The 16223-nt window shown below is 37.5% G+C and overlaps 1 protein-coding gene across 2 annotated transcripts in view; it reads left to right on the top strand.

Annotated features, from left to right (window-relative positions):
- The window catches only part of LOC124605353 (poly(ADP-ribose) glycohydrolase-like), a 122521-nt gene that overhangs the window by 26565 nt on the left and 79733 nt on the right, over positions 1 to 16223 (top strand). For both annotated transcript variants that reach the window (XM_047136988.1, XM_047136980.1), the window contains one exon: positions 6610 to 6815. In XM_047136988.1, coding sequence (XP_046992944.1) covers positions 6610 to 6815 — 206 coding nt within the window. The remainder of the gene's footprint in view (positions 1 to 6609; positions 6816 to 16223) is intronic.

Below are 16223 nucleotides of genomic sequence, written 5' to 3'. Positions count from 1 at the left end.
CTCCAAGAATTCGGCAGTAAACTGATAACCTTAATTTTATCCTCTTTGTTTGTAGTACTGCATTTAGTTTTTAGTTTTTCTATCAACTCATCATATTCGGTTGGTGAAGTTTTAGGACTTCCATCTGTTTTAGTACAAATTGTATTTTGAAATGAAACTTCCAAATTCTTTTTGACTGTAGCTGCCACTTTCTCAATTTTTGTATTCAAGGCATTTGGTCTTTTATCTTGACTTAGTTTTCTAATTTTACCAGCAGGCGATATACCCAGGATTTCACAAGCTGTTTCTACTTTTTTAATGGTTGCTGGTAAGTCACAAAATTCTGTATCTGAGGTTTCACTATCCTTTCTCTTGTGAATTACAAATATCTTAGAACATGTTGGACACAATGTTTTTCCTGGTTGGAGATTGACAAAAGGGCTTTTATTTTTTGAATAATGATCAAATGTTATTTCTCGCAGACCTTTTGTTATGGGTTTTTTATGTTTCTCAAAAGGGTCCATGTGAGACTGACCAAAAAGGTGATGAATTTTTTTTTTTAAGTATTTCATTTCATGGTACTTGCATGTTGATTTGACATCTGGGTCGACTTGTAAGTGAAACAACACTTTTTCTTCTTCACTGTAATCTTCGATTAAAGTAATGTCTTTAGGATACACTCCATTATATTATAGCTAAATAAGTGTGAGTAGACAGTTGTTGGTGTAAGGGGGAAGACAACAGTCAGACTTGTATAGGCTTGTAGATGCAATTGTTAGTATGCTGAAACAATTATCACAGCATTGTTTCAACAAATAATCATTAGCTAATGTAATGTGGTGTGTTACATTATGCAGTTGGTATACTTTATTTGGTTAGCCTACCAGATATCACAGATGTTAAAAAACATATTTTTGACTCATGTTTATAATCTTTTTTCCATGACTTCCAATTGAATCTCAAAGTTGAAATTTATACTGAAGTTTGGTATCATAAAGGTCTATTAACTGTGAAATTTTCAGGTTTTTATCTGGTCCCCCAACAAAGATATTGCATGTCACAAAATTGAAATATTAAAAAAAAATATATTTTTAAAAAAATAGTGTATTTTTTAAAGTGTAAGCTGCTCACCATTGATACTCTATAAAAAGTAACTATACTATGCAGTGTAATAGCAGAAAAAATATTAAATCTGAGAAATTAATCTTTCTTTGGAAAACTAGTGTTCAAAAACTGTTTTTTTTTAATTTGTGGCTGATAACTTTGACCTATTAAAATATGTTAAATAATACATTCATCTAAGTGATAATGATGTTAATTTGTAGCCCAGAGAGTGTTAAACTAAATGCATTTTATCTGAAAGGCTTAGGACAATCCCCTACTGAATAATTGTAAAAAATGCAGATGCATGCAAATACGAAAAAACGCATGCGGCCTGGAACAAATATTGCCACCATTTCAAAATAATAAACAGTAAATTAAAAAAAAAAAATAATTGTGGCTACTAAACACAAAAAGAAGGTTGTATACATGGAAGATGCCTGGAGATACTGGAAGGTCTCGGATAGATTATATAATGGTAAGACAGAGATTCAGGAACCAGGTTTTAAATTGTAAGACATTTTCAGGGGCAGATGTGGACTCTGACCACAGTCTATTGGTTATGAAATGTAGATTAAAACTGAAGAAACTGCAAAAAGGTGGGAATTTGAGGAGATGGGACGTGGATAAACTGAAAGAACCAGAGGTTGCAGAGAGCTTCAGGGAGAGCATTAGGGAACGATTGACAAGAATGTGGGAAAGAAATACAGTAGAAGAAGATTGGGTAGCTTTTAGAGATGAAATAGTGAAGGTAGCAGAGTGGAAAGTAGGTAAAAAGACGAGGACTAATAGAAATCCTTGGGTAACAGAAGAGATATTGAATTTATTTGATTAAAGGAGAAAATATAAAAATGCAGTAAGTGAAGCAGGCAAAAAGGAATACAAACGTCTCAAGAATGAGGTCGACAGGAAGTGCAAAATGGCTAAGCAGGGATGGCTAGAGGACAAATGTAAGGATGTGGTGGCGCATATTACTAGGGGTAAGATAGATACTGCCTACAGGAAAATTAAAGAGACCTTTGCAGAAAAGAGAACCACTTGCATGAATATCAAGAGCTCAGATGGAAACCCAGTTCTAAGCAAAGGAAATCAGAAAGGTGGAAGGAGTATATAGAGGGTCTATACAAGGGCGATGTTCTTGTGGACAATATTACAGAAATGGAAGAGAATGTAGATGAAGATGAAATAGGAAATATGATATTGTGTGAAGAGTTTGACAGAGCACTGAAATACCTGAGTCGAAACAAGGCCCCGGGAGTAGACAACATTCCATTAGAACTACTGACAGCCTTGGGAGAGCCAGGCCTAACAAAACTCTACCATCTAGTGAGCAAGATGTATGAGACAGGCAAAATACCCTCAGACTTCAAGAAGAATATAATAATTCCAATCCCAAAGAAAGCAGGTGTTGACAGATGTGAAAATTACTGAACTATCAGTTTAATAAGCCACGGCTGCAAAATACTAACACGAATTCTTTACAGACGAATGGAAAAACTGGTAGAAGCCAGCCTCGGGGAAGATCAGTTTGGATTCCGTAGAAATGTTGGAACACGTGAGGCAATACTGACCCTACGAATTATCTTAGAAAATAGATTAAGGAAAGGCAAACACCCGTTTGTAGCATTTGTAGACTTAGAGAAAGCTTTTGGACGTTGACTGGAGTTACTCTCTTTTAAATTCTGAAGGTGGCAGGGCTAAAATACAGGGAGCGAAAGGCTATTTACAATTTGTACAGAAACCAGATGGCAATTATAAGAGTCAAGCGCAGGGTGTATACGACCCTGGACAACCGGGAGATCTGGGAAAAACCCGGAATTTTTTCATCTGGGAGAAAATCGCGATAAACCCAGGAATTTTTCATTGTTTTAGTTTTCAGTTAAATTTTTGTGATTTTGACGGGTAAGAACCAATACTCTAACAAAGGATATTACTGTATCCCGCTTCTGCAGTATAGTACTGCAGCAACAAAACATGAACAGGAGAAAAAAATGAAAATAAAACTTAAGTCGCAAAAGAAATACGCCAGATACAACAATAAAACACAGTGCTCATACAAGCATTTGCCAACTGCAAAGTGAGTCAAAGGCTTTGGGAAGACTATGCAATGCTTCCTAACAACAAATTATCTCCGATGAGCGTGACGTCACAACTGTTTACTTTAGATTTGTTTGAGCAGTTGCGGGCCGGCCCTTGTGCGTGTGCAGTCGAGTCATGTATGAGAAGTACCTTTCCCCACTTCTCGCTACAGACGTGTGGTTCGGCGTTACTATCTAATATTGCCCCAGTTCAGAAATATCGGAGATCCGGGGCTGATTCACAGAGTAGTCTGAGTTCTAGTGGGGAGTCTCCACGTGACCCGTGTTTATGTTTAGTGATTTTGCTGTTTCCTCTTCATTTATTGCTCTCACATTAAACGAAAACAAAACGGATATCTATGGCCGTGAGCTATCAAATGAATTAAAATACGTTCTCATAATTACGGAAGGCTAAAATATGTTATTAGTTTCAGGTTTTATCTCCACCTTTCTGACGATCAGGCGTTAATCGCCTTGCAGAACAATGAAGTTATTTTTGTCGGTTTGCTAAAGAAATTTGGCTTTTATTAATCTTTTCTGCTGGGGCAGTCAATTTATTTGAAACAAAGTGTTTAAATCCATACTATGGGCTAGTTTCAACTGTTCACTGCATCTTCTGGCACGTACGGCATTATGCCATAATAAAGAACCAAACATGAGATAATACAGTACCAGTACTCAAGAAAATTTACGTCCGAATCTGGGCATACGAATGTGCACTTTAAGCCGAACTACATATTGTAGTATGGTTTACGGAATTCCGATGTTCTTGGAGTATCCTCTGATGTCTTGTTTCTTTTATGACACAGTGTAAGATCTTTTAATGTTTTAGACTTATGAACATATGGGCTTCGTGCATCATCGTAGATGCGCAAGTGCGGTGATGCCTGTTTCTGGCACTCTCTGGCAACTACTGAAACGAACCTATTTGTAACAGGTCACGGCAAAATATTTCGAATGGTTGTTTGAAAAGCGTTACTTTCAAAGTAAATTTCCTTTTATACAAGATGAATTATGTGCGAGAATGTACAATGAAATTCTTAAATCGCAGAGCGTTTGACTCTCATTTAAAAATCAAGTCTTTGAGGATGTACATTTAGAAAAATTTTGAGCTCAGAAGATCATACGTTTATGTCTTTATTAAAAATTTTACTGCCGCATTTGTGTGTTGTACCTTAAAGCGTAACACGCGCAAAAAAATCAACATTATATGTGAAAGCTTAGCTTCTCTTGCAGCTTAATAATCTCAGAGACCAATATTGTATGTGAAAGCTTTTCTTTTCTTGTAGTAATGCTGTGTACGTTAATTTAAACCATTAACTTTTCTTATTTGTGTGTACGCGTTACTTATCACTGATATTGCTATTGGCTGACTACATCACGTATCCTACGCTAGAAGATCCGCTGTCATCGGCTGGCGAGATCACGTGATGAGCTAGGACTGGCTACAAAAGCGCATTGCAATCTTGATTTCAATGCTTCGGAAAGTAACATGCGGTGTTGCTGCACATCAAAGATCTTTCCAAAACGCGTTTTTTACTATAACCATTCAAAGGATTGATAAATTTTACACTTCCAAGGAAAAGTATACTGTCACTTGACAGGGAAAAAGTGTATTTTCACCTGGGAGAAAGTGTAATTTTAATCGGGAAACCCGGGAATTTTTTTTTTCTTGTCTGCGTATACACCCTGAAGGGGCATGAAAGGGAAGCAGTGGTTGAGAAGGGAGTGAGACAGGGTTGTAGCCTATCCCCGATGTTATTCAGTCTGTATATTGAGCAAGCAGTAAAGGAAACAAAAGAAAAATTCAGAGTAGGAATTAAAATCCCTGGAGAAGAAATAAAAACTTCATGGTTCTCCGATGACATTGTAATTCTGTCAGAGACAGCACAGGACCTGGAAGAGCAGCTGAACGGAATGGACAGTGTCTTGAAAGGAGGATATAAGATGAACATCAACAAAAGCAAAACAAGGATAATGGAATGTAGTCAAATTAAATCTGGTGATGCTGCGGGAATTAGATTAGGAAATGAGACACTTAAAGTAGTAAAGGAGTTTTGCTATTTGGGGAGCAAAATAACTGATGATGGTCGAAGTAGAGAGGATATAAAATGTAGCCTGGCAATGGCAAGGAAAGCGTTTCTGAAGAAGAGAAATTTGTTAACATAGAGTATAGATTTAAGTGTCAGGAAGTCGTTTCTGAAAGTATTTCTATGGAGTGTAGCCATGTATGGAAGTGAAACATGGATGATAAATGGTTTGGACAAGAAGAGAATAGAAGCTTTCGAAATGTGATGCTACAGAAGAATGCTTAAGATTAGATGGGTAGATCACATAACTAATGAGGGAGGTATTGAATAGAATCGGGGAGAAGAGAAAATTGTGGCACAACTTGATTAGAAGAAGGGATCAGTTGGTAGGGCATATTCTGAGGCATCAAGGGATCACCAATTTAGTACTGGAAGGCAGCGTGGAGGGTAAAAATTGTAGAGTGAGACCAAGAGATGAATACACTAAACATATTCAGAAGGATGTAGGTTGCAGTAGGTACTGGGAGATGAAGCTGCTTGCACAGGATAGAGTAGCATGGAGAGCTGCATCAAACCAGTCTCTGGACTCAAGACCACTACAACTAAACATTGGGGAATTCACCCAGTAAATATAAAATTTTTCTGAGATGGTCAAGCAACCAGTGCTGTATCACCTGGTATGGATTGAACCTTATATTTCATTCTTGTTGTACCACATGACTGATGATGTGTTACACAATATAAATTCACAACGAAAATAATCAATTGTTGATAATATAATATAAACGAATAGGTAGGAAATCTACTCACCAAGGGCAGCAGGGGAAAACACACACACACCCTCACACACACACACACACACACACACACACACTCACACACACACTAAAGGATTTAACTTCTACAAGCTTTCGGAGCCAGTGGCTCCTTCTTCTGGTAGAAGACTTGAAGAGGAAGGAAGAGGGGCGAAAGGAAAAGAACTGGAGGGGTTTAAGGAAAGTGGTAAAGTTCAGAAAAGTCACCCAGAGCCCCGCGTCATCGGAGACTTATTGGACAGGATGAGAAGGAAAGACTGATTGTTGGGGACTGCACTGGACGAGATTTGAAAACCCGAGAGCTTAAAGGTGGAAGACAGAGATTACTACTAAAACATCGTGCATGAGTTAATAACAGTCATTTTCCTTCACCCCTCTTCCTTCCCCTTCAACTCTTCTGTCAGAAGAAGGAGCCATTGGCTTCGAAAGCTTGTAAACGTTAAATCCTCTTGTGTGTGTGTTCCCCTGCCATCACTTAGTGAGTAGATTTTGTATCTATCCATTTATATTATATTATCAACAATGCAAATTAAGTGAACATTGTCATATTTCCTCAGAATCATAGGGAAATATGCATATGTAAGAGTGACTGATTTCATTTTCTAGATGATGCAAGAACAGGGAAGCAATACAAACCATCAGCTGATAAAAAGGACAAGAAACTTGATGAAAGTTTAAAACAAGACACAAAAGGAGAGTCATGTCCGTGGCGAGGTGTTAGCCTTGAGGATATTAAAAGTGGTTATGGTCTGTGGGGATACCCACAGTTGCCTCCAGTTCGGTCATCAAACAGTCATGCTGTGCTATATCAGGTAATACACGTTGACTGTTTTCATGGTGGATGTTGTTTATATGGCTGCCTTAAATTTGGATATCACTTAAAAATTAAATTCATACCCTATAAAAGGAAGGGGCATGAGTGAAAGTACTTACCCATGTTATATAGCAGTTATGCTGCAAATACTGTGCAGTATTGTACGTGGGCAGGACAAGTGACCAACTTTCTATTCACATGTATGGCCATCGCCAAAGTGTGGCAAACCACAGACTTCACGATCTAATTCACTATCTAATTCCAAACATGTTGCACACCACAATACAAATGACTTCAACAGCTGCTTCTCTACTGGGGCCATTTGGATACTCCCTTCCATCACAAATTAAATACCACTATTTGCATAAACATAACACACAAATAGCATTGTAAGTGGCTACATTTGTACAAGCAAGTATGTAATTTGAAATGATTCTTAAATTTAACATCCTTCATGTAAAAGAAATTAAGTATGTCTGTTTTCCTTTTAATTACTTTCCTTTTACAGCATAGTTTTTTGTCAAATAACTCCCAATGGGATGTAGTGGTTCCCTTCAGTTTCTCTGAAATAAAAAAAAAGGTAAATAACATTATTTAGTGTTTTGTCCATCTTTAGCAACTGTGTTTCAATTTGTTGAAATTATCAGCAACCAGTTGAACAAAAGAAAGACTGTTTGTTTATTGTTATTTTCGGTCTATGTTGTCAGACTAAATGCCCATCTACAGTGGTCCTGCAGAAGGTACACAGTAATACAATACGTAATACTACAGTGTATACTGTGGGACTTGGGACATAATCATAGTTTTGCAGTAGATTGCCTAGTACTCATGTGTAATTTATTATTTTGGCTTTATAGAATTTCTGTAGATCTTTTTGGAGACTTGGTTTTAATTTTTAGCTGATTATCAGCATGTTCTCATACTGTTATACAAGAGGCAATGTGCTTTACGGTATCAACGGTGTATTTTGTCGTCAGAGATATTGGTTCATGAGTATTGTTTTATGTGATTTAATAATGTTTCATTAAATTACTTTGTTTTGTTTATTACTAATGAATACGTAAAATATAATTGATATAAATTCTGTTGTGTTGAGAGAGTTATATCATCTGTGGATGAGGATAGTTATAAAATTTTTGATAAAATTCTTCTTTCTTAGGTTTGTTTGCTCATTTAGAATTTTGCTTGATCATTTTTTGTGTGCGTAAAACTATCTATTTCTTTGAGGACGTTGAGGTATCTGCCTTTGTCAGCTGTGTGTTCAATTAACAGGCACTGTGATGCATCTGCATTTCATGATTTTATTCTCTGAGATGTGTATGGAATGCTGGTGGATTATTTTTGCAATTATTCTTATGTTCATGGAATCTTGATTTATACTTTCTCCCTGTTTGACCAATAAGTATTTTTTCACAGTCTTCACATTTTAGTTTATAAACTCCCCATCATGAAAGTTTGTGGATTTTCTAGTGAACACAAAAATAAAATAAAATGAAATAAGGCCAGTTCCTGATACCTTACTGACTGTATACAAGTCGCTTTCACACGAGTTGTACCATAGTTAAATTATATAATTTTTTGGTTTTCCTAACTGTTGTTGTTGTTGTTGTTGTTGTGGTCTTCAGTCCTGAGACTGGTTTGATGCAGCTCTCCATGCTACTCTATCCTGTGCAAGCTTCTTCATCTCCCAGTACCTACTGCAACATACATCCTTCTGAATCTGCTTAGTGTATTTATCTCTTGGTCTTCCTCTACGATTTTTACCCTCCACGCTGCCCTCCAATGCTAAATTTGTGATCCCTTGATGCCTCAAAACATGTCCTACCAACCGATCCCTTCTTCTAGTCAAGTTGTGCCACAAACTTCTCTTCTCCCCAATCCTATTCAATACCTCCTCATTAGTTACGTGATCTACCCACCTTATCTTCAGCATTCTTCTGTAGCACCACATTTCGAAAGCTTCTATTCTCTTCTTGTCCAAACTGGTTATCGTCCATGTTTTTTTTCCATACATGGCTACACTCCGTACAAATACTTTCAGAAACGACTTCCTGACACTTAAATCTATACTCGATGTTAACAAATTTCTCTTCTTTAGAAACGATTTCCTTGCCATTGCCAGTCTACATTTTATATCCTCTCTACTTCTACCATCATCAGTTATTTTACTCCCTAAATAGCAAAACTCCTTTACTACTTTAAGTGTCTCATTTCCTAATCTAATCCCCCTCAGCATCACCAGATTTAATTTGACTACATTCCATTATCCCCGTTTTGCTTTTGTTGATGTTCGTCTTATATCCTCCTTTCAAGACACTGTTCATTCCGTTCAACTATTTTCTAACTGTGTGTTACAATTGCAACTTCATAAAATTGCAGTTTCACGGCTCTGCATTTATTGTGACAGGGGCATATGTATGGCTCTGATTAAGGATTGGTTGTAAAAGTCCTAGGGATGAGCCATACACCACCTGTTTAATGCTCTGTTGCTGTATTAGCAAATAATTTATGAAAGGTGGTCCTGCGGTCATTGAGTAATTGAGGGTAGACAAGTTAGGTGACTTATAAATTAATGAACATAAACAATCACGGAAAATTTGTAATAAACATAGGCAACATTGCAGATGTAACTCTTAAGAACAGGTGATTTATTTATTAAGGTCCAAACTCCTACTGAGTTTAGGTTCTACAAGAGTTTTATTTCTAAATAAAGTTAATTATTGAAATATATCAACAGCCCGTGAATTATCTAGTGTGATGTGGAAGATGACAAAATTTCCTCTTAAGACCAAGCTGCAATTTGTGTACTCAATACATAATTTCCTTCATCTGCATTGTTAGATGTCTATAACCAAGATCCAATACGTTATCCATAGTATCTATACATAATTAAAATCACATCACTCTGCCATACTCTCCAAGGCCAGAAAACCAGTTTCTCTCTCTCTGTCAATTTGCTGAACTGTTCTGTTTTCTCCATCCCTCGTGCTCAAAAGAGCATCCATTCCACCACAACCATCATCATGACACTTCAGACAGCCAGCCCCAATTAAGTTTCACATTACGTATAACACTTTTGCGTATATGCAAATGGACCACAACTCTTACATTAATTATTCCATAACTAAAATATGTATGCCCAATTGATGTATTATATCATGATGCATCTGCTGACACCAGCTCTTATCATTTTTAGTTACATATCTCATTGACATTGACATATCTGCGCTTTTAGCACACCTTCATTCATATTATAATCAGCATTGATAATAGATTAATAAACTGATGCACTGATAACTACATACTGCCTCATTTTATCAGTGTAAGTGTGGAGAATGGTCTGGTTACACACCTGTAGACATATAAACTTAAATTATGGAATACTTACCAACAATGTAATATTCATTGTTTGTTACAATGGTGGCTGTTGTGCAATGTCGTTACTGGACATGTGGTGTCCTGTGTATGACAGAACTATTTATCATTCAGAAAGTGTAGACATTTGTGATGGAATTAATGATTTGATTATAAAAATGTTTATGATTGCAGGTTGGTAATATTTTATATGATATATTGCATTCTGTTGATTTTTGACTTTGCTTTTGAATTTACTGTGCTTTTGGATTTTACTGTCATTAGCGAGCCATATTCACTACTTTGGAGATCAATTCCCTGCAGTCCAGCATATCTGACCTGTGGCCACCTGTAAATGCCTTGCTAGTAAAACCCATTCTCTTGCTTGTGCTAATGTTCTCAGTGTCCGTAGGCTCTCTCCGTACCTGCTCAGCGGAAACTATTTCTAACCCCTTAGATTTCTGTTCATATTTACTCGGAATCAAAACCGACTGTAACTGTGGTTGTTCCACTGCAGCCTCATGACTCTCCCAACATTTGTTAAGTTACAGGCTTCTGTTGTAAGCGTGTCATGGTCGTACATACTGAGTGGAAATTATACCTTGATCACTTGGCAAACGTGTTCAGTTCCAGCCAAAGGTTCCTCACGGCTCATTACATTGTACAGTCCTGCACTTCATCTGAGTGGCTGAGTGGTTCTAGGTGCTACAGTCTGGAACCACGCGGCCGCTACGGTCGCAGGTTCAAATCCTGCCTCAAGCATGGATGTGTGTGATGTCCTTAGGTTAGTTAGGTTTTAGTAGTTCTAAGTTCTAGGGGACTGATGACCTCAGATGTTGAGTCCCATAGTGCTCAGAGCCATTTGAACCATTTGAACTTCATCTGAAAGTGTTGATATGAATAAGTCTTCAGTGTCTCTATAGATCAACAAAATTAACATTGTGATAGATGTTCCAATAAGTTGAGTGATACGGCTAGCTGCCAGCCAATGGTAATTCTTCCTCTAGTGCCAAGTGCTTGCTGTTTCATCTGTTTCTAAATACAAGCAGCATCTTATCTAATATGGCTGTCTGCAAGTTGTGTCCCGTGCAACTACTATCTTTCAATCACAAAGTTATTTTATCCAAGCCATATCTTACTTATCTTAACACTGTTTGCTTGAGAGAGAGAGAGAGAGAGAGAGAGAGAGAGTGAGTTGAGGGGGGGGGGGGGGGGGGGGGGAGAGAGAGAAAAGAAATATTCTCCCATCAGCTGTTGTTTTCCTTAGAAATTCTCTGTGGTGTTCCTGTTGAGCTATGGTCATAATCTATGGATTATATTCATAATGTTTTGCTATGGTGTAGGTCTTACAGGGTGTCTCTCTCTGGTTTTCTTCATACTTACAGGATTTGGCGGTAGAGCTTGGGCGTCAGTTTCCCAAAGTAGTAAGGCACAGTCCTTAAAAGAAAAAAATTCCTTGAAGGTTTCAGAGCACTGTTAAGTATACTGGTAGCTGACATAACTGGATTGTATTCATGAAGTCGGTAGTTGAATCACGCTAGTATTTTCCTTTTTTTACTTGTTTTTTAAATTGCATGTTTATTAACAAATGGAAACATTAGTAAATATATATTGTATCATATTTTTAAAATAAGATAGTCTTTTTATTTTTAATTATCATTTGCATTAAATATGAGCATTCACAGTAAATTAAAATTTGGTATAAAAATGTGAAACATAAAATATTTAGGTGTGTGTGTGTGTGTGTAAAATTCTGATTTATTTTCTTATGACCAAAATAAAAAATAAATAGATGTTATTTTTATTAAAAATATGATTTGGTATTTGTTGGAATTGTAGTCTTCCGAATGGAAAATAGAACTCAGTAACTGCAGAACTGCTGGCATTACAGGAACTGAGTGAGTGGTTGTGGCATGTCATTTTTATGCTTGTTGGAACAAGGATCTCCATCTGCACCAATACTAGGTGGAAGCAAAATAGTCCATGGTTGACAGCACTTCCTCTGGTGGCAGGTAACACTATTGGCAGAAGTGTTTGATTCACCATTGATGTGTGATGGAAGCAGAAGGTAGTCCCAATTAGCAAGTACCATCTATAGGCAGCTGCTTGGAACTGAGAAGGTGCTTGGCGAGTGATTGCACCTGTGTGGTGGTGGACTCTTTTGGTATTGCTGTGTGCCTTTTGAGTCATGGATACAGCAACTCTCCCCCGTCAGGAAAGCTGATGAAGCCGGGTGGCTTCATTGACTTCTGCTTTCTTGCTTAGTAGTGTGCGCATTTGGTTGATGCATACATGTTGCTCCTCCTGGAATTTGTCCATGGTATTGTGAGAAACCGATGAAGAACCACACTGAGGTGGTAGTGTGGTCAAGCATTTGCCATTATGTTGTGTATAGGCGAATGTGATGTGCAGTGCTCGCTACTGCTGGTGCATCACTGGTTGGCTACAGTAGGACCCTGCTGCTGGAGGTGCTGGCGGGGGCAGTTGCCAACTGTGTCAGAAGGTTCCCCAGATGGCTGGCTGCATACAAGTCTTCAGATTCTATAAAAGAAAACAGCCTAGGAGTTCTGCCTACATGCATGTGAGTAGGGTGCAGCCTGATTTGATTTTTAAGGTGTTTTGTGACTCCATGTGAACACTGAACTTTGAACATTACATTACCAAGCTGCTCTCCGAGTGTGCTAGGTACCTGTGACTTATTCCCATACTTGTACATTATAATGAGTATGGTATAAGTCAATTTAAAAAAAAAAAAAAAATTTTGTTTTGACTCTTGCTGAAGCTCAGGTTGTGGATGCATGAGTCACTTTAAAATTGACATTAATGTGCAGTGAAGTCTTCCATGTAGTTTATGAGCTGGATATTGTGCATGATGTGGAGTAGCTCTGTACTGAAAGAGGAACATCAATAAAGCAGTTTCTTTATTGTACTACTAGTCAAGCTGCATCATGAGCGATGTGAAAGTGTGATCGAATCTTTCAGCGAGCCCATTGGCCTCAGTATGAAACGGTAGTCTTGAAGTGTGAAATGCTGTTGCTTTTACAAAATAATTTAAATTCTTAGGAAAAAAAAAGTGCTGTTGTCAGTCACAATAGATTTTGGCAATTCTTCAATAGGAAGGACCTTAATAAAGCCTGAATAGTCTTTGTGGAAGATATTGACGATGTCTGTATTACAAATTGATGAGGATGAGCTAGTAACTTCCAAGAAATAGTCCTGTAAAATCAATACACAGACGTGACCAAGGTTTCTGATGCCTGTGGCTACAGAAAATATTGTTGAGACGAAGCTGGCTGGTATGATTGACATAAGTGCCATTTTGCCAGCATCGTTTCAAGGTATTTGTCAATATTGTTGCAGTAGCAAAGCGTTTGGTAGAAACTATGCTCCAGCAGCATTGCTGTGTCATCTGTAGTACCTTAGAATTTAAGCACCACAGGGATAATCACTTGTGTCTTGTCTGATTCTTTAAACACCACAGGGATAATCACCTGTGTCTTGTCTGATTCTGAATGTAACAGAATGACACCTTTGCACACTGTAAATGCCTGCCGTATATTCCAATAAGATTTAATCTTTGGCTGATTAAGGAACTTCTTATCAGTAGGTCACTTCATTTGAATGTTGTTGTTGTTGAGATCTTCAGTCTGAAGACTGGTTTGATGCAACTCTCCGTGCTACTCTATCCTGTGCAACCCTCTTCATCCCGAAATAACTACTGCACTCTACATCCTTTTGAATCTGTTTATTGTATTAATCTCTTGGTCTCCCTCTATGATTTTTGCCCCCACAATTCCCTCCTGTACTAAACTGGTGATCCCTTGATGTCTCAGAATGTGTTCTACCAACCAGTCCCTCCTTTTAGTCTGGTTGCGCCACAGATTTCTTTTCCCCCTTAGTTCTATTCAGTACCTCCTCATTAGTTGCACGATCTAAACATCAAATCTCAGCATTATTATGTAGCACTATATTTCAAAGGCTTCTATTCTCTTCTTGTCTGACCTGTTTATCGTCCATGCTTCACTTCCGTACATGACTACACTTCATTCAAATGCTTTCTGAAGACACTTCCTAAATTTAAATCTGTATTCAATGTTAACAAATTTCTCTTCTTCAGAAATGCTTTCCTTGTCATTGCCAGTCTAGATTTTATATCCTCTCTTCTTTGGCCATCATAAGTTATTTTGCTGCCCAAATAACAAAACTTGTCTACTTCTTTAAGTGTCTCGTTTGCTAATCTGATTCCCTCAGAGTCATCTGCTTTAATTAAGATACATTCTATCATCCTTGTTTTGCCTTTGTTGATGTTAATCTTATATCCTTTCCATTTTAATATACTGTGTAATCTTAGAAACGTCTGTATCTTTTGCACAAGTTTGGTAATTAAATTACAGTTTACTGGGAAATTTATCACAGTGTCTTGACTACTGATATCTGTTGAAAAACAAATATCAGCTTATGAGACAAACCTTTTGTTTTGCTCTGTTGGAATACATGAAAGCATAACTGCATGCACATTTGTGCTGTGGACCTGAATATAATTACATTGTCATATTTCGACAGAAGTAGTGCCCAGCACCACAAATGCTGAGCTGTCAAAGTGTGACGACTGCAAATTCCAAAAACTTTCTTCCTGATCTGACTGTAATTTCTTTGTGCCACTGTCAGAGTCCCTGAAGCATACACAGTTGCTCATTCAAAACCATGATATCGATGTGACAGAATGGCAGCTTGCCACAGTCTAAAGCATCAGCAGCAGCTGTGAGCATTTTGTTCTTATCATATGTTGTAAACATTTGGCATCAAGCAAACACTGTTTTAATTTGTTAAATGCGTATTGGCGTTCACTGTTAACAATTCCATCTGATTCCTTTATGTAACAACTTGTGCAGTGGTTCACTGATAGAAGCTGCCTGAGGAAGAAAATTCCTTTAATAATTTATTTGTCTTAATATTGCATGTAATTGCTTTACATCCTTGGGAGCTAGAAGGTCTTTAAGGGTGTCAGTGTGTTACAGTGTCAGTTTGCTGCTGTTTGCTAGCAGCATGTGCCCTAAATATTGCACTTCATGTTGAAAGAGGCACTTATCTTTGTAGCATTACAAATTGGCCGCTTGTAGAATTTTGAAAATAGATTCCAAATTCTGTAAGAATTCTGCCGGAAGTGTTCCTGAGATACATGTCATTAAAGTAGTACACAGCACCATGGAGCTTTCCAAATTAATTGTTCTAAATACCGCTGGAACAAGTGCAGTGCGCCGGCAATCCCGAAGAGTGACCATTTGTAAAAGTAGAGATTGGATGAACTATTTATCACCATAAATCTCTGTCTCTCTTCGTCCAAAGGGATCAGCAAATTTGCTTCTTCAAGATCCAGTTCGGTAAAGTAAACACTACCAGCTAATTTCTGCATCGGTTCTTCTGGCTTGGGATTGGGTATGAGTCAGTAATATATTGAATATTAACCGTTGCTTTGAAATCTCTGCAGAAGCTTAGTGAGCTGTTCAGTTTCTATACAATTGTGATTGGCATAGTCCATTGGCTAGGTGGGTGGTTATGGCATTTTTAACCTCATTCTGTGCAAGACATTAACTTTCGCTTTTAATGCAAAAGGTTTGCATAATTTTGGCACCATATTTGACTTCACTATGACATGTGCTCATAACCTTTAATACTGGTTGTTGCTTCAAAAACAATATCATCCTATTTTTCTGATGGTTGATTAACTTTACATTCAGAACACCAGTTTGAACATGATTTACTGCTTCGTGAATGGTGAAGCCATGAGTATTGTAGAGATTAAATCATAGTAAATTCCTTGGTTTATTTGAATTTACAACTACAAATTTAGTGTGTTTCATTAATTGTTCATATCTAACATTGTTAAAATTTTCCTTTTACTGGAGTACAGTTACAGTAAGTAACTGATCAATGAATTTTTGAAAGTCTGTTAGCTTTGGGAACCCTAATTTTCGCTTTGTCTGTAGGTTAACGACTGAAATTGATGACCCTGCTTCAGTTTGAAAATTGATTGCTACTTTGTTTGTAGAAG

Source organism: Schistocerca americana, chromosome 1 (genome assembly GCF_021461395.2).
Source record: "Schistocerca americana isolate TAMUIC-IGC-003095 chromosome 1, iqSchAmer2.1, whole genome shotgun sequence".
In the NCBI taxonomy this organism is placed as follows: domain Eukaryota; kingdom Metazoa; phylum Arthropoda; class Insecta; order Orthoptera; family Acrididae; genus Schistocerca; species Schistocerca americana.
This window is presented reverse-complemented; position numbering and strand designations above follow the sequence as displayed.